The sequence below is a fragment of the Hetaerina americana genome, unplaced genomic scaffold, assembly GCF_022747635.1.
Source record: "Hetaerina americana unplaced genomic scaffold, ioHetAmer1.1.p SCAF_6, whole genome shotgun sequence".
NCBI lineage: Eukaryota > Metazoa > Arthropoda > Insecta > Odonata > Calopterygidae > Hetaerina > Hetaerina americana.
In genome coordinates, this window is record NW_027287205.1 from 81,102,544 (window position 1) to 81,129,426 (window position 26,883).

The 26,883-nt window shown below is 35.2% G+C and overlaps 1 protein-coding gene across 2 annotated transcripts; it reads left to right on the forward strand.

Moving 5' to 3' along the window:
* Positions 1 to 284: 284 nt before the first annotated feature.
* On the forward strand, positions 285 to 25,135 carry Pi3K59F (phosphatidylinositol 3-kinase 59F). Of its 2 annotated transcripts, XM_071593796.1 has the most exons (17): positions 285 to 588; positions 670 to 858; positions 1,177 to 1,333; positions 3,569 to 3,682; positions 3,824 to 3,982; positions 5,651 to 5,746; positions 6,149 to 6,346; positions 9,465 to 9,650; positions 10,043 to 10,206; positions 12,635 to 12,913; positions 14,360 to 14,456; positions 14,543 to 14,671; positions 16,933 to 17,054; positions 17,314 to 17,528; positions 19,190 to 19,339; positions 21,767 to 22,010; positions 24,620 to 25,135. In XM_071593796.1, exons 1-17 carry the CDS (start codon positions 518 to 520, stop codon positions 24,849 to 24,851), a joined length of 2,802 nt encoding a protein of 933 aa, XP_071449897.1. In that variant the 5' UTR covers positions 285 to 517; the 3' UTR covers positions 24,852 to 25,135. The 2 variants fall into 2 exon arrangements, with proteins under 2 accessions (XP_071449897.1, XP_071449898.1); XM_071593797.1 differs by lacking the exon at positions 285 to 588 and having other exon boundaries at positions 688 to 820.
* Positions 25,136 to 26,883: the final 1,748 nt, after the last annotated feature.

Below are 26,883 nucleotides of genomic sequence, written 5' to 3' on the forward strand. Positions count from 1 at the left end.
TTTTTTTCAACTGCTGAAACTTTTTTATAAGGGCGAGCGTAAATAAAAAATTTTGATCTACTAAATATGTTTCGCATTTAATAATGGTGGCTGATGCCACCACTGCCCAATTTAAAATAAAATTATGGTTTTATAGATTTAGGTGCTCATTTTGACATTGCAATTAATTGAAACTAGTAGAATCGAAAACCAAATGAAATCGAAACTTTTGAAAACAATCAGAGCAAAAGAAAAGCGTATTGCGTAAGCCTCATTCATATACCTGATGTGTCAAATGAGTGGCAGAAGACCTTTCAGCACCTTGAGTTGTGACATTATTGTTGTTTCTGACATTTGTAATTAACAGGTTTTTGCTATGCCATTTCCAAGACTTGGTTATACTTATTAACTGATGTCTTTGAGTTTTGAATCATGTGTAAATATAGTGAGGAAAAAACTTCAATGTTTTGATAGGAAGCAATCTTGTTCCATTTTGAGAAAAACTGCAGCGACGTGGAAATTATAATTTCTTGCAGTTATGGAGGAAATGGAGGATAAATTTTCTTACGTTTACAGCTCTTCTGTTTGTTCTAGGCTACAAATTAAAATGTAAGTCCAGGATTTTAGAGTTACATTCGTATAAACAGAAGGTTGCGTTTTTATTACAGTGACTATTCTTGTCTTTTGCAGAGGAACGTTGGAGGGAAAGAGACATAAGCCTGAATACGACAAATTAATAGAAAGCCCTATATTAAAATTCTCGGGCCTTTATCAAGAAGGAAAAGAGGATCTCTTCGTTGTTTGTCAAGTTTTTGCTGATGGCAGACCTCTTTCGCTCCCGGTATCAACATCTTATAAGTCATTTACTACAAGATGGAAGTACGTGTTTTTTTAGCTGAGAAAATATATATTATGTTTTCAATGGTTTTTTCCGGATTGGTAAATTTTCATTCGGGACATGTTTTGGAAGCCGCTGTTTGCCCTTCGCCTTCGTGCTGGCTTCTTGATTACTCTGCTCCTTCATTATTTTGACAAATAATGCTTTCGTGCAAGCATAGTGTTAGATCGAAACTTTGTAAGTTTATTTAAAAATATGTAGTGGAAGGAGCGTAGGAACTTGCTAATAGTTTTTTGCGGATACCTAAAATAGTCGATGTGCCGACTAGTATGCTGATAATTTATTTTTATTCGTGATAGTTGGTCGGAGTGGATAACCCTTCCTGTGATGTTCAGTGATTTACCACGTAATTCCCAATTATGCCTGACTATATATGATTGCATGGGCCCGTCACAAATAATGACTGTTGGTGGTACAACAATATCATTATTTGGAAAGCATGGAGTTTTTAGGCAAGTGAGTATATTTTCATTTACATATACTTTGATTGGATTATTCCTGTAATCCAACCGTAAATAAATAAAAGAGCAAACCATACCAGCTAACATGGTCTCTTAATCATCATGAAAGTGCAACATTAAGATGTGACCTGACAGAAAGGAGGCGTTTGATGTCCTCAATCTCACCACAGAAATTTTGAAATGTTTAGGCTAGCATACCAGCTAGGCTAGCCAGTATAATAAAATGTAATATTTAGAATCGACTTCCTTTCTTTATCAGGGAGACTTATGAGTGCATAAGTGGTGTCTTACTGCAGCTTAGGTGCCATCTAATAAGTCTCTTTCGAGTATGCTTTCGTTTGCATCGCGAACACAATCGCAAAGTGTGGTGTACACTTTTTTTGTATGCAATCTTGGTATTGACAAGCCAGTTCATAAAGCTGGATTTTGCAATGGCTCCATTCCACTATTTACATGAAGAAATAATACCGTACAAATAATACTTTCAGGGCGAAGTAATTGTTTAGTGCACACTGTGAACAGTAGATGTTATACAACTCACACCCTATATCTGTAAAGAACAGAATTTACAATAAAGGAACCCTCCCTGTAATGAATGCATGAGAGGCTGGAAGATTTTACTACAAAAGGGAGGTGATACCTTGGGAGTAATGCAGTATTCCTGTAAAAAGTAAAAGATATGTGTAAGTAGAAGAATACTGCCATGGATATGTAACTGAAAATTTTAAACTATTTTAATGCCTCAATTTTATCATCATAGAATTTCCAATTCATTCAGCAAAGCTTGCAAATGCCTTGACTGACTGACAAACTCGAGCTTTCTCATCAGTATATCCTAACCTAACTAATTTTATGAATTCCCTACCGATTTTTATTCCCATCTCAAGTTCTTCCCATGCCTTTTTGCCATTTCCTCTCCTTATGTTTAACGGCACAGGCGATACTGGACAACCCTGCCTTACAACTCTTCCTAACACTGCCCAACAGGACTCTCCTTTCTCTAGTCACACTTGAGCAGTCTGAGACTTGTACAGGTTGTGGATTAATCCCCTATCCTTCCAATCTATTCCTATTTTCATTCATTATTTTTTCAATTCACTCTATCAAATGCCTTTCCAAATCTGCTTAACTGGCAAATTCATCCTGATTGTATTATATGTTCCTCTCTATTAGTGGCCTCATTACTGCAATGACATCACAGGTGTCTCTCCCCTTCCTGAACCCAAACTTATCATCCCCCACGTAATCATTTGCCCTGCTCTCCATCATTTTGTTGATGATCCTGAGAATCATTTGATCTGTCTATGTAATCAATCCTATTGTTCTTTGGTAGTGTATACTTTGTGGCAAATGGTTGAACTAAAGTGTTGTCAAACTAAGTGCAAATATTTCAATGCAAAAATTTCAGAGTGTAAAAATCATTCGCAAGGCAAATGATTTTTACACTCAGATATTGTTACATTGAAATGCACATTAGTGGACGACTCCATTAAAAGTTACTGTTGCGGCATCTCCGGCAGTTTCTTGGAAGTGATAGTATGTCTATTTGGGCTGATATGCTTCATTCATATTCAAACTCCAGAGCCTGAAATTTTATTCAATTATAGAAACCAAGGACATCAAATCCTGTTATTAAAATACTCTTATAGTGTTAAATTTTAATAGTGTCTAGTATTTCTTATATTGATGTGCATTGTGTTCACTTGGCACAAATGAAGTATTTTTGAATCTAAGCTAACTATATGCAACCATCTACCATACCAGTTAGTCGTATTGGAAAGGCCATTTATTACACTAGACTCAAAAACCAATTCCAAGTTATTGGGGTGGGGTGTAGACCTGCCCAATGAACACGTAGCCATACATTTTAATCAGTTCCTGATGATTAATAAGAGTGTAATTTGCAAGAGCTGCACAAACTGGAAAAATATTCCTAGCTATAGTTTCTTGCTAGTGAGAGAGTTAATAAATTTCAAAATTGCTATGATAAACTAAACTGCTACTTTTCTTCATTTTATCTTAATTGTATTTTTTATGTTGTGCCAAGTGTAACAAGCTCACTACATATCGAGGACTCATTCTGTAATTAATATTAAACAAATATCAGTTGGATAAGAGTTAAATATTACCGGTTTATATGCTTTTTTACTTATATTTGATTTGTGCTGTAGAGTTTGTTTTAGTCCACTCTGTATGAAAAAGGGTAATTTTTTTGCTTTTATTTCCAAAGGGAATGGTTGATCTTCGCGTGTGGCCCAATCAAGTAGCTGATGGAAGTTTCCCTTCGTCCACTCCCGGGAAATCCAGAGACCTAGGAAAGGAACAAATGCAGAGATTGGCGAAGGTGACCATAAATTGGCAAATGTTCACCTTTGAGCATGTCATTTTGTTTCTTCCCACATCAATTTGCCATAGCAATGCTCAATAATTTTTAACTATAATTGGACCAAATCTTTTCATTCCTTGTGTACATTGTCTATTTCAGCTGGCAAAGAAGCACCGAAATGGGCAAATGGCCAAAATTGATTGGTTGGATCGCCTTACATTTAGAGAGATTGAAATGATAAATGAAAAGGAAAAAAGAAGCTCTGACTGTATGTATCTTATGGTGGAATTTCCTGTGTTGGAAGTCAATGGTGTTCTGGTAAGTTTCATAACAATAATAATATTTTTATTGTCCACTGACAATGCATATGATTTAGGCATAGCAGTCAACAAACACAAAGAGAAAGACAAAATACATGGACATTTTGGCACTATGAACTTACTTAAAAAAGAGCGTATAAAAGTACATGAAAGCATGTAATAAAAACGTAATGCATTACAACTGCTTGTCATTTAAAAATTCATTCAATGAATTATAAAGCTATATTAGGAGGGTTTTTCCTGAGTGTCAATTTGAAATTGCATAATTTATCACTCACCTTCAATGTGAGAGGCAATATGTTATAAATTGTTTACACCCATTGCCATTGAGCTTTTAAATGTAATTGTTTATTTATGGTAACTTGTGTGGATGTTCTGATGATTTCTAGTTGAATATGAGTGAATGTCGCTATTTGCGGGAAAGAGATGGAAATTATTTTCAACAAAGACATTCATGGCCAGTAATAAATACATAGATTGAAGAGTGAGAACATTTAATTTTTTGAATGAGTCCCTGATAGTGTCCTATAAGAAGCACAAAGTTCACATCTAATCTAAGTATTACATAGATAAGTAGATAGAGGTCTTTACTTGGGTGAAATTGAGACCTAATGGTCCCTTCTTCCACTTGACCCATCATCGTATACATATTATATTAGGCATAAAACTTATCGTTACATTCGTGCGTACATATAAATACATATAGACAGGCATAAATTCACTGTACCCAGATTTGCACATCGAAAGGAAAAGGAGAAAAACTCGTGCATCCATGTATATATGCATGTACCTATATAAAGTAAGGATAAACCCACACACACACATACTCAAAGTAAATGACAGTGAAGAAAGAGAACAATAAAATAGGGAAAGTCTAAGCAAAGAATGAGGTTTGTGGCAAAAGCTCGGGGGAGCAATTACGTATTAGGGAAGTAAATTTATTCACATTTTTATGTGATATTATAGGGTGAGGTTTCTATATATCTTGTAAGGAGCAATCTTGAAAAATTTTTAGGCCAGTTTTTATTATAAATTGGGGATTTGGATTGTGGCTAATGCACAGGCTTCCCACCGAGAGTGCCCAGGTTCAAATCCTGGAGACAACAAATATTTTTCCGTGGTATCCCGATCCTTACTTGATGTGCTTTGTAGAGAGCACTTTGAGTGAGTATGCTGTCCATCTGATGGGACGTGAACCCTTGGCGCCTTTCAACATGAGGAGGCTAATGCCAACGCCGGGTTTCTCTCCCACCTACCTTTCCCATCTGTCCCTAATGGTGTAAATTACCTTAGCTGTCGGTTGCCTCCCATGGAAACGTCTAACTTTTATCATAAATTCATATTTCTTCAATGAACTTGTGGGGTTGTCACTATAATCATTCTATTGCATGCGATTGGGGTTGCCATAGTACATTGATATTACTTTGGCCACTGCATTTGGTTTAACAAGGAAGGAAATTGATAAAATTATCGGGTTAGCTTGATAAAAGGTTGTTCAAATTTGAAGGAGTGGTGACAGAAAATGTATTAGCTTTACAATATTTAATTTTGAAGTACAAATATCTAGGTAAGTTAATTTAGTTGAGTTAATGCTTTTCTTAGAAGGATATTTTACCATCTCAAATTTAATGAAATAATTGTCAAATATCTCTTTTGTTTGATATAGCATTCGGTGGTGTACTATGAGAAGGACGGTGATGAGGTTTATCAGTTTAGAGTGCAAGCTGATATAGTTACTGTACCTGATAATGAAATATTACAGGTGAGTTCTTGAGAGGATTGGGTGGGACCACCTTTTATTGCAAGGGGTCTTGAAATCCCATTTGGCTTCAATGTGTGGGGCTTCTCTTTCAAGATGTGAAATCCTATTATGTCATTTGGGCTTGGATATCAACGGGAGGCAAATGACCTCAGATTTTAAATGACTTGAGTGAGTTGTCCATTTCAAGGCTTCATTTAGTCATGCAAGGGAGACGAAAACATAAATTAAAGGCTCGTAAAAGAGTGAAATGACTATTCATGAGAAGTTTAGCGCAAGTTTCTCCTTATTAATTACTGGTACACTTTGGACAGCATGGTCAAGTCACAGTGGATATGTCTGTCTGAACGCTGTGAACTCTTGGATTCATGCGAGTTGATGTGCTGTAAATTTTGGCTTTCTCAGGAAAATCTTGTGGAGAGTAAGCATCACAAACTTGCCCGTAGTCTTAGGAGTGGTGTTTCAGATAAAGATGTGAAACCAAATGCCACAGTTAGAGACATGCTGAATACCATTGTTGCTTATCCACCAACAAAGCAATTGACCACTGAAGAACAGGATATGGTGTGGAAATTTCGGTTTTACCTCAGCAATCAGAAGAAGGTATGCCACCTCTTTGTTTAACATAATTTTTAAAAAGGCCTGTGTCTCTCTATTATTATTATAGAATTGCTTGTGAGAAATACTTCTTAAAGTAGAAATATGCAAATCAGTATTGTCACTCTTGCTGGATGAAAAATATTAATCATTAAAAGTCTTAGTAGTTATGCTCATCCAAGTGTTGATTTTGATTGTTAAGATAGATTTTCCCTTTTACCCTCTGGCAGTGTTTTAACCTTCTAGTGGAACAAACCAATTTCACCTTTCCCCTATAAACTTTCCATATCATCAAACTGCATCTTCCACCATCCTTGTTTAGCTTTTTTATGCCTAAGTTTGTTATCGAACTCTTTGTACATACATGGAACCCTTTGTTTACATTCATCATGATCATTTGCCCTGCTCTCTATCCTTTTGGTGATGATCCTAAGAACAACTTTAGCTGAGTGGGATATCAAACTTATTGTTCTGTAGTCCTCACATGATGTAGCCTTTACCTTTTTCAGAATAGGAACTAACACTGATCTCGCAAAGTCTTCTGGCCAGGTTCCATCCTTGTAGATACGATGAAACAGTCCATTTAGACTCTTCCTCCCACATTTTTCGAAACATTTCAGTAGTTCCGCAGGAATGTTATCCACCCCCACGACCTTATTTAGTTTCATCTCCCTTAATGTTCTTTCTATCTAATCGTCGAGTATTCTTGGACCTGAGGACCTGGACCCTTCATCTACGTCATAGTGTCTTTCTATATCTAAGCTTGTTGCCCTAAGTTCTTTACTATACAGTTCGTCTACATATTCCATCTCTCTTGGATCTTCTCTGTGTCAACTATTATCTTACCCGCCTTATCTCTTACTATTAGCATAGATCTCCCTTTCTTACTTCGTGATAAAGATTTAACTTTGCTATACAGTGCACCAATTTCACCCTTCCTCTGCAGACTTTCCATATCCTCACACTGTGTCTTCCACCATGCTTCTTTTGCTTTATTTGTTGCCCGCCTCAATTTATTGTTTAATTCTTTGTACTTCATTTTGCCTAACTCTGTATTTACATTCTTCCATTTTCGCCGCTCATTCATCTTTGTAATCATCTCATCCGTGATCCATGGTTTCCTATTCCTTTTCGCATTAACGTTTCCAATAGTGTCTTTTGTGGCTTTCAATAACCCTTTCTTGATACATTCCCATCTTTCCTTTATAGTAATCAGTTCTTATCCCTCATTCATGGTTTCCTGTACAGCCTGCTAATACACCTTCCTTGTCAATCCAGTTAATGCTTCTACATTCCATTTCCTAGCCTACCTCCCCTGCTTTATCTCTTTCAAAAGAACTGTACACTTCATAGCAACTGATTTGTTGTCTGAATCCTCATCTGCTCCCGGGAAGCTGTGCGAATTTATCACAATGTTCCTAAACCTGTGTCTAACCATAATAATAATAATTATTATTATTAATAATAATAATTAATTGTAATAATTAATAATAATAATATAATTTAGCTGATACCCTTCTGAGTCACCTGGCATTTTCCATGTATACCTGCGTCTTTTGTGGTGTCTAAACCAAGTGTTGGTGATGACTAACCCGTCTCCTGCAGAACTCAACTGCTTTCTCCCCATGGTCATTCATCGTGCCTAAACTGTAGTCCCCCACCTCATCACCATTCCTTCCTTCACCTACCGTGGCATTCCAATCCCCCATCCGTGTTAAAATTTCCCCTCCTGGAACACCTGTGAGATAGTCCTCCAACTGATCATATACTCTATAGACTTCTTCCTCTCTATGACTGCTTGGTGGCATAAATAGACCTGAACAACATTTAATATGCACCCCATTTAATTTGCATGAGATATAATGAAAATGTCATATTTTTCATATTATGTCTCTATCAGAGATATAACATCACAACCAATCTTTCCTCTATGTTCACCCACCTCCCTTGCTTTCTCGATGAATTTATAATTGAAGTCCAAGGAAAATGTTTCATCCCCACATAACTTCCCGTGTGTGGTATTTCTTGATTATTTTGAATTCTTATGATTGGTTTTATGTAAAGTAGGTACAAAAACATGTGTTTTGCTCCATTGATGACCTTTTTCCTTTGACATGTATTTTCGATACTTCTTTTCTTGGGAGTGGAATATTCTTCCATGTCTTACTTCATGGCAAGAATGTTGTACTTTCATATTAATTTTTTATTTATAATCAATTGTTCATGATGCTAAAATACTAGGCATTATATTGATACAAAACTTAACAGGGAGACTCACATCAGTCTGAAACTGAGTAAAGATTTTTATAGGTTAAGGAAGCTGAACTTTCTCGTTTCAAATGAGTATCATTCAACACTTTGCCATGCCTTCTTTCAATGTCATTTGAATTATGGTGTTGAGTTATGGGATCATTCCCCACATGTTAAACAAATTTTACTACTACAAAAAAGAGCTGTTCGCTCTCTTGCTAATATCCCACCACATGATTCCTGCAAACCTGTTTTGATTAGGTACAGAATCATGACTGTATTTAGTTTATATATCTTTAAGGCTCTGATTCATGTGAAAGTTAATCTAGAAACTTACCAATTAAAATCTAACATCCATAACTACTCCACAAGAGGTAAATCAAATCTAAGTACTACTAATTGTAGATTGTCATCAACTTACAACACATTTCATAATATGAACATACGACTGCATAACTATCTGCCCACTCAGTTAAAATTTGACTGCATCCAGAGTTTCAAGAATAGGGTGTATATACCCGGTTACTTGCTCACCCACTTTACTCATTGGATGAATTCTTTTGTGACAATCTTCATCGCATTTAAGAACTCATTTGTATGTTAAATAATATTTATATTGACAACATTTAATATGGTTGTACCATTTTTCAAAATGAACAAAGTATTATTGTTATTAGATGCATAATATATAGTATAAAGGCTCCATTCATAGCCATAGAATGTTAGTTGATGCTTTTAGATTCCACTGCATGCCATGCCTTAAGGATATTTTGAAATGGGATAAAAATTGGCATTTTTAATAAATATGTAATTTTGCTTTATTGTGAATAGTGTGCTTTCTCAAAAACCAATGGTGTTTGTTTGAAATTTACAGGCCCTGACTAAATTTCTAAAATGTGTTAACTGGAAGCTACCTGGAGAGGCTAGACAAGCCCTTGATATGGTTCAACAGTGGGCACCAATGGATGTGGAAGATGCCCTTGAGCTCCTCAGTCCTAATTTTACTCATCCCGCTGTGCGGAGATATTCAGTTACAAGGCTCGGACAAGCCCCAGATGAGGTATATGAATTTGCTCCCTGGGAATTGCTTTGCATTAATGGAGTGTATATATTTTTAGTTAATAGCAAATGATAAACCCCAAGTTCATAAGGCTTAAAAAAAATTAATTAGTGCATGTTTTGGGCATAAATACGGTAGTAATAGGCTTATTTTAATGATAAGTCAGTCTGGTATAATTTTATAATCATACCAACTGAAGAAAATATTCTTTGAACAAGTGAGTGAAACTGATTTTTTGCCTGTTAATTATGTGATATTAAAATTTTAATGTACATATTTGTGTATGTATATGTTCTAAATTCGTCTGGTTAACCCAAGATTTTCTTTGATCCAGCTTATTTTATACACTGTTTCTATTGTTATTAAGTTAACACAAGAACATTTTCCTTCAGGACCTGTTGTTATACCTGCTGCAGCTAGTTCAGGCACTGAAATATGAGAATTTTGAAGAGATTCAGGAGGGATACAGGCATCTTATGGCAACAAAAGATATTGCTGCTCACAACATACCGCAAACTACTGATAAAGGTGGAACATTCCACCAAGACCGGTCAAGGTACTTATTTTCGTATCAATGTAAAGAACCAACCATTGGTGCATTTCAGGAATTGACTGTCCGTAGAAATGTTGACAAGTGGCTGAATATCTGGTAGTTTCGAGAGGTCCGCTTGCCTTAATGAGACCTATATTTAATCTTTTTCAATATTAGGGATTTTTTCATTTGCTTATTTGCCTATTATTGCATCTGCTTTTATAAACAGTATATAGGTGTTTATATTATTCATTTTATTAACACATGAAAGTACACTGAAAAATTTCTTGAACCTCGATTTCATAGAAATCTTGATTTTGTTTTTTTTTCTGGTGAAACATATTTAACGTAATTCAAAACATGAATTCAATGCTTTTCTGTATTTATGATAATTATATTAAAATGATAGTGTAGTTATAAAAATTATATTTTCCACATTCACTTTAATGCATTTTGTTGTAAAATAGCTAAATATTTTGCAAATAAATCCAAATTCCAGTGAACATGCAATAATTGACAATAAAAAATGTATCAGGCTACCTATGGTGTGCAAAATAACCTCTGGGTTGTACATAAATTGTATTTGGGTTGAATAGAATAATGAGGGTTCTTTGAAAGGGATGGGTGAATGTAGACTTTCTCTTTTCAAGGTGAAATCTCATGAATATGGCTGGGGTTTGTGTATGTATCAATCAGTCATCCATCCCCATCAATTCCTCATCATGCATGAACCATCCTCTAGATCTTTTAAACATTTTCCTCCTGTCTGTCAGTGTTTTCTGAAGGATTATAAATAATAATGCCTGAAGCAGTCCACTTTCGCGTAATCCCTATGCCCAATTCAAAAATGTTACTTTCTGTTGGCAAAGTTAAACCGCGGAGAAGAAAACTAATTGAATATGTCATATATAATAAGACACAGAGTAGATAGGACTTTTTCGCAAAGTTATTATCATTAGTTTATTGCCCCAGTGATCAAAGAGACCATAAAGATGTCTTGAGATATAAGGCACATTAAATACAAAAGGGTTTAAAAAATATTCTTGCATGCTATTATTTAAATGCAGTGTAATAAAATAATGTCATGGGCATTTTAGAGAAATGTATATGGTGATCCTTCCATATGAAGAATTATTAAAGTAGGAATTAAGACACTCATGTAATGATTGAGGAAAGTGGAAGCTTAGACAAAATAGTTTTTTTTTTTAAGATGTTTTCATTCAAGTTGATGAGATGGTTTTCTCTGGTGTTGTTGCATCAGCCATGATATTTTTCAGGTTGATAGTTAACGTATGGGAAAAAATATAAATTAAGGGTGGAAAATATTTTGTGTAAATAATATGACCAAAAAAATACTTGTATTGACTGATAGTGGTCAGAATAATGCCTTTGGTGCATGAAGCAGGAATGCTACTACAATTCTGGGGTAAACTTAATGTGACAGACGCAAACACTCCCAAAACTGGTCAACCTGCAATCAAAATTTGTGGATGTATCATTGTTTTTTGGGACGTGGCAATCAAAATTAAAATTAACTTCTACTTTTACCAGTGGCATCAATAGTGAACCATTATTATCTTGGCATTGAAGTCATTTTCGACTGGCTGTGGCATGCATTCATAAAATAATAACCAGTTACCATATAATCCTGCCCATGTGCACAGCTTAAAATCAAATTTTTGCTAAATGGCCGAGAGGAGAGGATAATATAGAGTGGATCCTTGATGCTAAATTGAGGAATAATGGGAATCTATTTTTTTGTGCATTCAACAAATGTGATATGCTTCATTGCCTCCTGTCCTGTAAGTCTTATCTCTGCCTTCCCTGCGTACTATCCTCTCCATGGAATCAGCTGAGAGTGAACATTTTATTGTGGTGGGAATTTCATGGTAAGATTAGATGGGTGCTTCTCACCTTTAGATGTACAGGGTCATCTCGCAAGTATGCCTCACTATTTTTGGCAAGGCTGCAGTGCATTGCTCTATCAAGAGAGTATTTGTTTGTGTAGTGGAGAGCATCAACCATGGCATCAACCAGTCCACTGATTTGTGGGAGCACCTTTGTCAGGCACAATAGATTTGAGTTGGGAGATAGTAAATACATCATACTCACATCCCGTGGGACTTTGCTATCTCTGAGTGACAGTAGCTCAAGCCATCACATCAACACCACCAGACCAAATGCACGGCATGACAAAAATGTATGTCAGTTCTCAATCTCAAATGTAAAGGCAGTTCTCAATGATCTTATGCACGTATTAATTTAGATGTATTGTTTTTTTTGTGATATGAGAAATAATAATTTCCGTGCATATTTGCAGAAAGATATTAGTGCCAACTTGGTCGTGCATATTACTTCATAGTGAATATTATTATATTTTGGTAATGGCAATAGTATATAAACTCCTCCTTATTGTATATTTCTCTCACTTGCATGTCTGTCATCGTATCAGAGATGGAGGGGGAAATCTGAAGAAAACTCCAGGCTTTCAACCATCTGATGACCTTGTATTTGGAAAGAAAGCTATTGACGAAGCACTTCATTTAGGCATGGATGAAAATGTTATTCCAAGCCTTGTGGAAGGCTTCCATGAGAATTCCAATGCCGAATTTAGCCATCCAGACTCTGAAAATGTTAAGAAAAATGAATGGCTTGATCAGCCTTGTGACCTGGCTACATTTTTGATTCACCGGGCTTGTCAGAATTCAACATTAGCCAATTACTTTTATTGGTATGTCATGTAATAAGGTTAAAGATTATGTGTGAGGGGATTTGAGATGATGCATTAAATCCTATTAAAATTCAAGTCACATAAATTTTTAGTAACCACAATAATTCAGGAAATCCTTAACAGAAGAGTGTAGCGTCCCTGAACATCGATGCTATTATTGCAAAATTGGCATGATATTTACCAATATTAGCCCATTAAAAGATTATTAAATGATACGAACATGAGTGTAGGATATTTAACAGCATAAACACTTCTTATATAATTACGACAGAACCAATTTCAAATCCTAATGGTACAAGAATGTTGATTTGTGTTGGTTGAGTAGTAATGTAAAACATTATCCTTTTTTATGAAAGTGGTGATTCATCTTATGTTGTATTGACTGTGTGGTAAAATTTCTTTACTATCTGGCAGTTTGAAGATCCCAAAAAAAAAGACTTGAGATAAAATTTATTGTTGAAATAACCTGAAAAAATTCAAACTTTCTGATTATCCCACATTAGCTTAACTGTAGATGCTCGGGAAATGATTATTTAAGGGATCGTGATGGTGCAGTGGCTAATGTACTGGCTTCTCACGAAGATGGCCCTGGTTCGAATCCTGTAGATGGCAATTTTTTCAGTGGTATCCCTATCCCTACTTGAGGTGCTTTGTGGAGAGCACTTTGAGTGAGTATGCCGGGACTGATGGGGCGTGAAACTGCGGACCCCTTGGCACCTTTCTTTAAAAGTTAGGCTAATGCCAACGCCGGGTTTCTCCCCACCCTTCCTTTCCCATCCATCCCTAATGGTGCAAATAACATTGGTTGTTACCTCACCTAAAAACTACTACTACTATGGTTATTTTAGCAATTTCAACCAGGGTAATGAGGATATTGGTACGTACATCCTATCCAGAATTCCAGATTTTGCATGCCTTCAAGTACAAAACATATAGTTTTTCATCTCGATTGTTCTGTTCAGGAGAATCAATATTGATTTTGTGTTGCGATTTTGGATTTGGGCTGTTTGTTGACTATCGGTGATTATTGTTTCAAATTAGAGAAATAAATAATGAAATTTTACATAATTAATGAAAGCAGCAAACAATTTGTAACAGGTAAAGAACACAAGCATAAAATTAAAATAATGATTGACACACACTGAAATTTAGATGCAATGGTTGGGAGCACATAAGGTAAATATTATAAGTGAGTAGACTGTTAGTCACACCTAATGGGGAAGCCACAAAGTAAAATTCATTTCAGTCATCATAAACTTAACTCAAAAGGTTGTAATCAAGATAGCAGATATGTTACAACATTGTGTGATGTTTCTTTGGATTGATTTTGGTTGTATTTTTGATCCAGGATGCTGTATTTTTGTGACGAACTTTATTAAAAATATCAACTTTTATTTTGGTATTAATGCTTCAACTTTTCCGTTTTATTTCTTTTCAATATTTTAGGTATCTTTTAATTGAATGTGAAGACCAAGATCCGGCAATAAAGCAAGATACTCGAATCAAAGATATGTACATTACAGTGGTGAAGCGGTTTTCTCAGGTGAGATTTCTTAACTTGATAGTATTTTTGCTTAAGACTTATGTTATTTACTGCAATTATACTAATATACCTAACTTAAATCCCAGACTCTTAGTAAAGGTAATCTTGAATGGCAGAAAAAGAGGGCTTTCCTCACCAGGCAACAGACTTTCATCGACAAATTGGTGAAGTTGATGAAAACAATAGCCAGGGAGAGTGGGAACAGAAAGAAAAAGGTATTTATTTTCCTTGTTTTGCAGCAATTTTTCTTCCTGTCAATTCCCCTTGTTTTTCAACTAGCAATTAGAATGAAAAACATATCCATTCCAAGTCTTTACCCACTTATATCTTTTCATAGGATGCCTATGTTACATTAAAGATGCTCTTAATTAAGGTCAGCGTTATTTTTCAGTTAAAATAGAAAAAGATGAAATTTAAAATACTACTCTTAAGATTCGGAAGGAGAGTTGAATTGATGGTTGACGGTTGAAATAACTGAAATGATGGGGGTAACCCTTTCTTTATTCTGTCAGGATAATTTATTGAAGCTTGTTTTCCATAAAATGCTTCTAACTCAGGAAGAATGTGCAATGTGCAAGCTTTAATCACTGGAATATGACCTTACTGGAATATCACGTACTTTTCACTTATAATGGAAAGGGAAGGAACTTTTTGGTCTCATTTGCAAAGTTTTCACACATCAGCTCTTCTTCCGGTCAACGTCAAGACCACTGGCACCAGTTTTATTGCGTTGACCTAGTTAAGTTTTTGTTCATAGCTGAACAGTTCGTGTGAAAAGTGAAGGGACTCTCCATGTTCCTGGTCATGATCTGTTAATTCATTTTCATGAGCCAGCATTGGCACGCAAAAGGTTTGATGATGATGTTGTCTTAAAATATAATGGCATCATTTAGCCAAATATCCCACGATGAATTTCAATGTCATAGTCGTTGCTTGACCCTGGGCTTAGTAAATGTCTTGATATTGGTCGGAAGGTAAGGAAAAAGTAAAGAAGGTAATCTATTTGGCCGTATAAACTTGGCCATGAAATGGCGAAATATTTTTATTCACTTCATCTATATTTGCTAATTGAATGTTTCCTTATTATGAGTCATCTTCTAGAGAAACTACTAGATTAAATATTTGATATGGAGAGCAGGTTGAGGAGGAGTCTACTGCACTAGCATTGGCCACGGTTCCATTTACCAAATCAGTTAGTCAATATGGTGTAAGGGCTTGTAACTCTGAGAAGTGTTATCTAGGAGGTTTGATTATTACTTTTACAGTGTAGTTACAAAATAGCATATTACACAACAGTGTGTTGGTATGTATAAGCATGCATAATAACATTGCAATTTATTCTAGTCTATCCTCATTGTTCTTCTGTATTGTAGGTACTCGTAACCTTCAGAATCTATTGTAACGCCATCAAAGCTCTCTGAGGGAATAATATGCTAGAAATATACCCTTTAACAATTCTTTAAGTAAGTAGGACTTGCATGTTATTAAAATATACTGACATCACTAATTTGATGTCAAGGAAAATAATGACTTAAGATATGGGATTGTTAAACTGGACATTAAAGTTGAGGCGATATAAAGTAGAACAGCTGGAACAGTTTAGATATTTGGCATTTTGGACGAGGGTGGGAGTAGTAGTGGGACCATAAAGAGGAAAATGTCATCAGGTAAGGAAGGTCTATAAAGGGGTGAGAGTTGATGAGAGTCACCTTCAATGAAGACGCTGAGAAAAGACTGCTGAAAACTTAAAAATGAAGTGTGGTTATGTATGTTTGAGATACTTGCTCATTGATGTGGGACAGTAGATAGACTGGAGGCTTTCAATATGTGAGTGTGGAGAAGAATGAAGAAAATAAATGAATGGAAAAGAAAAGAAACAAAGGAGCTATAGGCATGGTAGAGCAAGAGAAGTGGCTGTTAAGAGAAATTTGAAGGTGGCTAGACAATTAGATAGGAGGTTCTGTGGGGCAATGGGATTCTGAAGAAGGTGATGTATTGAGGGGAATGCTGGAGAAGCAAGATACATGGAAGGAAAGAATAGGCATTTTGGATGGCAATAAGGGAGGTAGTGACCCTGAAGAGTTAAAGAATCAGCTTTAAGATTAGGGTAGGGTTAAAGAATATTTTGTGTGGTATTATTTAGGGACTACTAGGACAGTAGTGTTTAATACCAGAGCTGATCGAAAACCTACCCAAAGCATACTGCTGACAATAAACATGAGACTAAATGTTTTCCAGGGTTTTTTGTATTTATTGTTTTAGATACATATTTTCTGTTGTTTTTAATGAATGCGGGCATGAATCAATTTTCCCATAATATTTTTGAAAACAATTTCTTGAATAAGAATTTTTCAAATGTGCTTTCGACGGCAATTTCATTTTTTCATTTCACACCCTGGTTTGAAAAATGCTTATGAGCTGAATGTAATGTTGTGGCCCTGTCCTGTTGTATGCATTTGTTCTTTTCTTTCTTCAGACCGAAAGACTCCAGGCACTCCTAGCAGATCCTGACTCATTCAAGATCAACTTTGCTAATTTCGACCCGCTGCCATTTCCTCTTGATCCTGACATACAGATTAAGGGAATAATACCAGATAAGTGAGTAATTAATCGGCAAACAATTTATTTCTACCTTAAGCTTTTAATTCTAATTTTAGTGAAAATGCTCTTTTTTTGTTTTAAAATCATCTTCCCAAAAAATGACTATATCTTCTGGAATGTGTCACCACTTTGTGTGAACTATTTGATTCTTTTGAATGTAATAAACTGTTGCAGTGTTGTCAAGTATATTTTAGTCAGAGCATGAATGTAAAGAATTGAACATGAAATGTTCTTGAATATTGGTACCTCATTGCAGAGCAACGCTCTTCAAATCAGCTTTAATGCCATCAAGACTAACCTTTTGCACTACCGAGGGCAAAGAATATGTTGCTATTTTTAAAAATGGTGATGATCTACGTCAGGATCAGCTTATTCTGCAGATCATCACCCTCATGGATAAGTTGCTTCGTCGAGAAAATTTGGATCTGAAGCTCACACCATATAGGGTGTTAGCAACAAGCAGCAAACATGGTGAGCTTTGTGATAAAAAAATTATTTACAAAATTTTAGATTTGACTTTAACCATGGTAAGCCCATATGATAAATCTGGGGACAACCTGTGAATTTTCCTCTTTGTGTTCTGCTTGTTCTTAAGCAGAGTACAGGATGAGTTGCCAAATGGCATGCTGGTGTGTAGGTTACATCCCAGGATTCTTTTCTAAAAATGCTAAAAAGTAAGGTGTTGCAATTTTTTCCTCATTAGTGGACAAAATACCCAAGCGTATACTCAATCCAATACAGTAAGTCTTTGCCGCAGACCATATGATTTTCTGTAATTAAAAAAATATTTTTCTGACGGATACGTTCAACCGTCATTTAATGTTCTAAAGGAAGCAGTAAGTTCACCTATCACCTTTGTCAATTGGATTATACTGATGTGTACGAAATTTGGCTTCTCTGCCAGAGATACAGATCTTTGATGTCACATTTCCAAACTTTTTTATCAGGATTTTTCAGTAGAATACCTTTATATGACAGATATCAAAATTCACAGCAATTATGTCATATATTCATGTAGCATACAGGTGTCCACCTTGCTAGTGGCATTTAGTTCTTACATTACCTGTTACTCATCCTTTTCAATTTTGTTTCTTAACAGTTGCTTTTAAAATATTATGCCACTTGGGACTGAAGTTTGGTTTGATTTTCGGCTATGTTAAAGTTGTCATGTTACTCCTAATCGCATTAATAATGTATCCTAACAAAGCCACATAATTGAGTCTCTCCATAAGCATTCTAACCTTAAATTGTCGCAATTCCAAAGAAACTGCGGGAGATGCGGCTACAGTAACTTCTAATGGAGTCATCTGATAATTGTTGCATTTCAATGCAGCAGTTTCAGAGTGTAAAAATTATTCATTCATCCCGGTTGAAGTGAATGATTTTTTTACACTCTGAAATTGTTGCATTTAAACTGTCGTTTATGCACCAATCATTTTCCATTACAATTATGTTCTTCCCCTTAAAATTTTCTACCAATCAATGAACTGAAATAGATATTCATTTTCCCTTCACCCGAAAGTAACAAAGTGCTCCAAAGTGTATTTGATTAATAGTAAAACTTGATATGTCAAAACCAGTAAATAAACAGCAACCCTTAGCTGAAAGTGCTGCTGGTTAAAACTTGCCTCATCAGGATGCAGTTATAAGTAGCTGTTTGTTAAATGTACTAGTTTGTTTTATATTGAAAGGTTCAGTAACTCAAATGATAAATGATTATGAGTCAATTGCTGGAGTAAAACTTAACTTTAATTGGCATTGAAGCCAAATATTTACAGTAAGTTTTTTAAAATTTGAGCCCCATTTTACCAACATGAAGCAATTTTGGAATATACATTCCCAGTTTTTTTAAAAAACTAATTGAGAAAGTTTCAGTCTAATATCAAAACGCAGAGAATGCTACAATAAGAAAATTTTTGAATTATTTGAAGTTTTAATGATATATGTGAGATCCAACATGTGAGGAAAGAATAAAATGTTTTCCTTCACTGTTCCTCAGTTTAAACCTTTGCCTTATACCATTTTTAAACAGTGAATCACATGCTTCTCTTGTTGTATCTTATTTAGTTTTCATGTTCAAAGAATTGTTGTAAATGTTTGATTAAATGAGTTTTTTCTTGATTTGTTCTTAGGATTCCTTCAGTTCATTGAATCAACACCTGTTGCTGAAGTATTAGCCACTGAAGGTAGCATTCAGAACTTTTTCAGAAAGCATCACCCATCTGAAAATGGTCCATATGGTATCACCAATGATGTTATGGATACATATATAAAAAGTTGTGGTAAGATGTGGATTTCATTTTTATTCATAGTGCATTAACGTTTGAATAAAGTAATGCCCTTATGCATGTCAAGGGATTTAAGTGTGGGTAAGTTAATGAAAGATAAGGCAGCAAAAATTAATTTGAAGACTTCAAACACTTGGATAGAAGTTGTTTGTATCCATGGCTTGATTTGTGTCACAGGAAATGTTTTCAAATTGAATAAATTGAAACTTTTCAGTAACCTAAGGCTTCTGGAGCAGTTGATGCCAGTTGCATCAGATTGTAGCCTTTGAAAAATACCACCTGGATGTCAGAAGTAGAAATTTATGAATGAAAATGAGCAAAACTCTTACTAAATAGTAAATAAACATTTGTAATTAATCAATATGCATAGAGCTTATGTTAAAACTACTTAAATCAATGCAGTAATTATGTAGGCAGTTATGGCCAACCCTGCTTTATGAAAATGAGCAGCATTATTGCCCCCTTGGTAAATCTTGATTGTTGTGTTTGTGGGAAGTTGGCAGGGTGATGAGGACTAATGTGGGGAGGAGGTGAACATTATGCTAGGTTGGGGTAACTGTTGGATTTAAGGATTGGATGATAAAGAACTCCCTCTGGTGAGCTCCTCTTTCCAACCAGATTCATATGGGATTTTTTAAAATTTAACGAATTGAAGGAAGTTATACCCTCTGCCCATAAAATGCATTATTATTTTTGAGCACATTTTTGAGTAAAAAGAAGTGTATCAGTTGAGCTTGGGAAAAAAGTATGCAAAGTTTGAGCAACAAGTATCGGGAAAAGTTTAAGAGAGATAGGTTTATTTCAGATATTGCTGCAATGCCTGAAAATCCTTCAAAGTAAATCCCTTGAGTGTCAACACACTTTTGGCAGGGTTTTTCCATGGCTCAAAGGCTCTCCCTGGTAGACAAATTCCGCAAGGTCCTCAAGGGTACGCATTTAAACTTAAATGATGGGAGGGTCCCACGGTGGTGTCCTTAGAGGAAGGATTTCACTACGTTTGGGCATAGGAAATAGTCTGCTGTTGCCAATGCAGAACTGTAAGGGGGTTAGGGAATCATTGCATTGCAGAAGGTCTTCGCAAGCAGGCACTCAACTCTACTTTCATCAAGACCTCTGGGAGAACAAGTTTAGCGCAAATGTTTTGCATTGGGAAATTTTCAGTATTAATGTTGTGCACTGTTGTCTTATCAATGCCAATATGATCTGCGATCATGTTTACATTTAACCAATGGTTTGAATTCAGCACTTCAAGCACATGCAGTTCGCCGTTGTCAGTTCTTGACATCGGCAGTTGCCGAGTGCCAGTCTTACCCTCCTCAAACTATCGGCTATCTTTGAAGAGCTCATGCTCATTAAAACTGCAGTTTTGCTTTCATCGTTGAACACTTGGGGAATCATGCGCAATGTTTCTGTATCCGATTTCCCCATTCCAACATAAAAGTGTACCGCTGTTCAATCATTTGTGTCATTTTGCACTTGCACCGATTCACTTGGCAGGGGACCGTTAAAAACATTATCTAGCCTGAGTATACGCTGGTGGGTGATTGGCGCTTGGCATGTATTGAAGGTCAGACTCCTCACCACTGAGCTTGCGTGGTTCAAGCACGCTGTGGTGTATAGTAAGGTCAAGAAAAAATGGTCCTTGTTAATTTTTATACAAACCTAGTATATTTAGTAGTTTTGTCTTGTGATCAACTAAATTCTCTTCCAATAGAAAGTTAATGTGTTTCTTTTCAGATTTGGATTGATTGTAGGTGTAGATTTTTCATCCTTACTGATCAATTGAAGTCTCAAATAGAAATTGTAGCCCCTCTTTTATTCCATATGATCCTCAAAGGAGTGGACACTTCATAAATTTCAAATGTGAAAATCCTCTCAGGGTGAAGGTTCATAACGTTCATCTTCTGTAGTTAGATCAATAAAGCTGCTGAGGTTCATGTTATTCAAAGAGTGAAATAATTATAATTTCTCTATTAGAAGCAGTGTGTGCAAATATTGCTTAAAAACTCATTAAAAATGCACTTTTCATTCATAAATTAAAAGAAGATTGGAATATTGACGTACTTGATGATTTGGTATTTATTGATAATCCAGGCTCGTATTTGGAGGGAGCCTATGCATAGATGAATTTCATAAAGTAAGCGACCGAAAGCTATATTCTTAGAAACCTTCTAAATTATACTGTTCAAATGTATTTCAGATTTTACAACATCTCAAGAGTCCATCTCCCTATATTATTAAGGATATATTGCATCATCAGAGGTGCACATGTATTTATTATTACTTAAGAACATAATAAAATGTCACGTTAATGTTTTCCCAAATTGAAGACTCTGATTATTTTTTGGAAAACACTAAACGATTTACTTCCGGAGTTAATCTTCAAAATAATGAAATATGGCATATTACTCTTTTTCTCAGCTGGTTATTGTATCATCACATATCTACTTGGTGTTGGAGACAGGCATTTGGATAATCTTCTTCTAACCACATCGGGGAAGTTATTTCATATTGATTTTGGATATATTTTGGGCAGAGATCCCAAACCACTTCCTCCTCCCATGAAGCTCAGTAAAGAAATGGTGGAAGCAATGGGGGGCATAAATTCTGAAAATTACCAGGAATTCCGGAAACAGTGTTATACAGCGTTTCTTCATCTACGCAGGTAAGTTTTTGGTATTTCACGATATTTCTTCTCATATTAAATAGTGGACTCATAAAAAGCTGAGTCTGATTGTTGGACTGGGAATGGATACATTGAAAACATTAAATGCATGGATTCAGTTTAGTGTATGTCCTGACTGGGACATATATTTGTCATTTGGATTGAACAAATCTACTTTTCTTTGTTGACAACTGCATGATATATGCAGTGGTCTAAATGAAAATATAAAATCAAATAAAAGGAAGTTTATTTGATGAAATTAATATATTTTTGATAACTTATGGGTGGAAATAGTTTTATTGTACATATAACTGTCATGTAATTTTTTATAAAAACCAATGCTTTAAAATTTCACATATAGAAAACAAAATCGATGAAAAAAACATCAGTGTTGTCTCATCCTAAATTTTGCAAACATTATTGTTTTGTAAATGGATGGAATGAGAAAATACTTAAATGTATGTCTGAAATAAAATCTTGAAAAACTAATTTGACCTGGAAAATCTGAAACAAAAATCATCTAATAACTGAGCCATGTATGGAATAACTTTTCGCTGCAGTAATCACTTAAGAAAATGCAAAATGCATGTAAATAATAATGTGCATTTTTGTGGTAAACACCAGCCAAATACATAATAATAGAATATATGACATGAGGATGTAGTACATTACAAAATATATTCTTTTGCATTGATTTAAAAAAACTTTGCGAAATACATTTATGATTAATTTGGACAAAAGAGGAAAAATCAGGAAAATCATTTCATAGTTTCCACCCTCAGCGTCTAAAAAATAATTAGTTGTATTTAAATGCATGCTCTTCCACTAACCTTATGTGTTTTGCTATAATAACCCATTCTTTCCGAATGACCTCATTCATGTTCTGTTCATCTGTTTTTAAGTTTCCCTTTCAATCCCTCGTCCCTCTCCGCAGGGGCAAATTCCTGCTACCTGCAACGTTGGGTCGCATTCCCTGCCTTTTAGAGACTCTTTGGGGGTAGAGTGTTTCGTGGTGCATTTTCACGTGGTAGTGATGTTTCAATTTCTTGCTTGTTGTGTCCTGGCTTCCGTGTTGTAGGATGGATTTCGTGCTGCATCATGGGGTGCAGTTTTTTAGTTGTTTTGCGGTATGTGTGTTTGCATGAGTGTTGGATGTAGGGATTTTTGCATGAGTGTGTGCGCTGCTGTGGGTGTAATTTTCTGTGTTGTTTTTTTTTTGCATGTGGTATTTTTCTTTTTTACGGTTGGTGACCTAACACCCCCCGCCACACGCCCTTGCGGCGGCTTGCGGGGTATTATGTAGATGTAGATAATCTTGTTTACAATTCAGGATTAATGTCATGGTTCTAAGTGTTCAAAAAGAGGTTTTTATAATTTTTTGGTAAACTTGAATTTTTCAGACATTCTGGAAATGATTTCCTAATCCTGTATTGAGTCATGTGGAAAGATATATCAGATGTCATAGTGTTACCATAAATGACCCAGAGTCACGTCTTCTGTAATTAATGCGTGACTTCTGGGAACTTATGTGATTGCAGGGGTCTCCTGAGGTATTAGCATCTTTAGCAGTCTATGCAAAAACGTGCTCAGTTGTGACTCTTCTTTTTTTGATTTTTAGCAATTGTAATATGTTGTGGAAACAAGTAACATGCTCCTACTGATTGATGTGATGAAAACAAAGCAAAGTCCTCCATTTTGCAGTTTCAGGACAATCTGCTTATTTACATTTGTGAATGCTATGGAGTTGATGTTGATGTGGAAATATTGAGGACTTGACTTATACCCTTTGGCAACTTTTGTTTGCAGAGCTAATTCAATCCAGAATAGATGTATTTTTTGAAAAGTCAATACTATTGTGAATTTTAGCCATTATCTTCTGTAATCTGTATCTTGTTAGTGACTCTTTTCTTTTGAATTTTTCCCGTGTTTGCCGTCCTCCGCTCTTTGATCCTCTTTCTCTCTACTTATGTAGTCCTTCTCTAGCGATTGTGGTGATGAAAATTTTCCAAATGTGTGTGGACATTTCAATTCCTGAACTGGAGGTTTACATGATTACTTATTTCCTCTTGTAAGAAATAAGTCATCTCATTACTTTTTTGCATTGAGATAAAACATCCTCTCTTGGATTTTTCCTGGAGGCCGTTAAATAATAAAATTATTTGGACGAGTCAAATCTGTAGTATATTAAAGTCTCCGATGAATTCAATGGTTTTCGGCTCAACTTGATGGAACTTTGTGATGAAAAGTGAATGATAACAACTTTGTAAGTTCCACTGATTTTTATTTTTTAAAAAAAGAGGAAATTGAAGATTTCGACTATTCGAAGAAGCCAGTTGTTTTTAAAAAAGTAAAAATCAGTGGAGCTTACAGAGTTGTTATCATTCACTTTTTAAGTTTCCGATTTTTCTCTGTGTTAACTCCTTGATCTTGTGAATCGGAATCCTGTGATAACCGTGTGATTGAATGTTATATTTTTAAAATGTCAAGGTAAGAATAATTTCTTTGTATCATTGAGGGTACAAGAAATTAGTTAACATGAAGTGTATTCATTTGTGTTATAATTTAATGGTGTAAATCCTTTGTAATCTCTTTCTGGATGCTATTTTCAGGCATGCGAATCTCATTCTCAACCTGTTTTCCCTAATGGTGGATGCTAGTGTTCCTGACATTGCCTTGGAGCCAGATAAAGCTGTGAAGAAGGTTCAGGATAAACTAAGACTGGATTTAGGTGATGAGGAGGCTGTTCATTATGTACAAAATTTGCTTGATCTCTCAGTCACTGCTGTGATGCCTGCGCTTGTAGAACAATTTCATAAATTTGCCCAGTATTGGAGAAAGTAAATGTGTGGTGAAAAAGAAGTAATGTATTATAATTCGCATTTAGATAATAAGCAGTTAACTTGATGTACTGTATTATAATTTACCATAGATATACAGTTATATACTTGAATTGTGCTGTTGTTTTGCACACTGGTTTTTTACATACATTTTATATGCAAGTGTTATGCAAAATAAACTTAAATTAAATGGCTGTGAAAGTGAAAACAGATGATTAAATACAGATTTTGAAATGAAACATCTATTACATATTACTTATATTTGATTGATTTTTACATAAAGCTATATTTTCCATGTAGTATTTATAATACCATTTAAATATCACATATGTTTATTTCATTATTTCATTTTAATTATTATTTAAGCATTATTGGAATCATCAGATTTAATTCAATTAATATCTTAGTTACAAGATTTATCTGTTAGATTTGATACAAATTATAGGAACATGGCATAATGTAGCATATTATTCATTCAATGTTATTAGTTTGTTGGTTTTCTGGTGATAAATCTCTCATATTTTCCTGTCAGCTTGTGGGTAATGTTTCAAACCATTTAAATGATGTGAAATAGTGGCAATTTTATTCCCGAGTGTGACACAAGTGGTGGAAGATAAGTTTCTATGGCTGCTGACAGTTGTTGGCAGAGAGCAAAATGAAGATGCAATAATTAAATTAGGTATAATGGCAGTTAATATCTGATGTATGATCTAAATGCTCACTCTTTATACTTATATTGTATGTTCCTTAAACTAAACCTTGCAAATGTGTGTGTGTTCATTGTTGTCAATAACTTAACCTTCCATTCGTACTGTGAGTAATATCAAAGGTAAAATGAACCTTAATATGCTATTCTGGAGTGTTTGGTCTTTGCAACTTATAAATTTACTAATGAACACTAAATTGCATGGCTAAAATTTCTTTTTGCAAAGATAAAGTTAATGAAAGACTGTAAAAGTTGTAATGAAGACTGAATTGTCTATATATTTTCCAAAATGGGCGATTCAAAATTGTTGATCATTAACATTTATTGCTCTAATGTTTCATCTCAGGAATAGTTCTGCTTTCTGCATACTAATGAGAGGATTTACTCTGATGCTGCTCATGTTACATGGGACCCAATTCCATTCCAGGACAGGTTTTTAATTTCACTTGGATATGTAGTACTAGGAAGACGTTACTTTTGTTAAACAAGTGTCCAAAAATGATTGAATGAATGTTCTTATTTTTATCTGTTAAACTTAAAACTGAAATGTTTCTTAATTATGAATGTGTGTTTAAGCAGCAGATGCATTCATGTGGCAGTGTTTTTATTTTGTAACTCAATTGTTTAAAATAAATATTTATACTGTTTAAACGGGTAAATATTTTGTTTGAAAAAAAGGTATGTACATATTTGTTGAATAATTGACCAGAGGGTCCAGGTTCGTTTCCTGGACATGTCTCTGGGCACCCTCAGCTCCACCCAAGCTGTACGATTTTTTGGGACCAGTTCTTCCTCGGAAACCATAGCCTAAACAGGTAAGGGAACTGACTCCCATTACGAGGTTGGTCCCATAAGTACCCGGCCTGACCTACAGATGGCAGTAGTTGTTTGGCAAATATTGCTGTATTAGAAAGTGTGCAATCTATAAAGTGTATGTTTCAAGTTTGAAGACACCACGTTGTTTAGTATTTGCTTGGCAGCCATCAATAGTGAATGTTTTTGTTGAATTTTGATGAATATTAGGTCGCAGAGTTTAAACGAGGCCATATGAGCTGTCAAGACAAGCGTTGCATTGTTCGACCAAATCAGGTAACGAATCCAGAAACGGGGAAGAAAATCCACAAGTGATACTGGATGATGGTCGACTATAAGTGCGTGAGCTAGCAGACATAGTAGGTATTTCAAAAAGTGTGGTACATTGCATGTTAACTGAAAATTTGGACATGAGAAAGCTGTGTGCAAGATAGCTGCTGCATTTGCTCACACTCAAGAAACAAAACCAGTGTTGTGAAGATGTTTCAATTGAGTGTTTAGCAAAGTTTCACAGCAG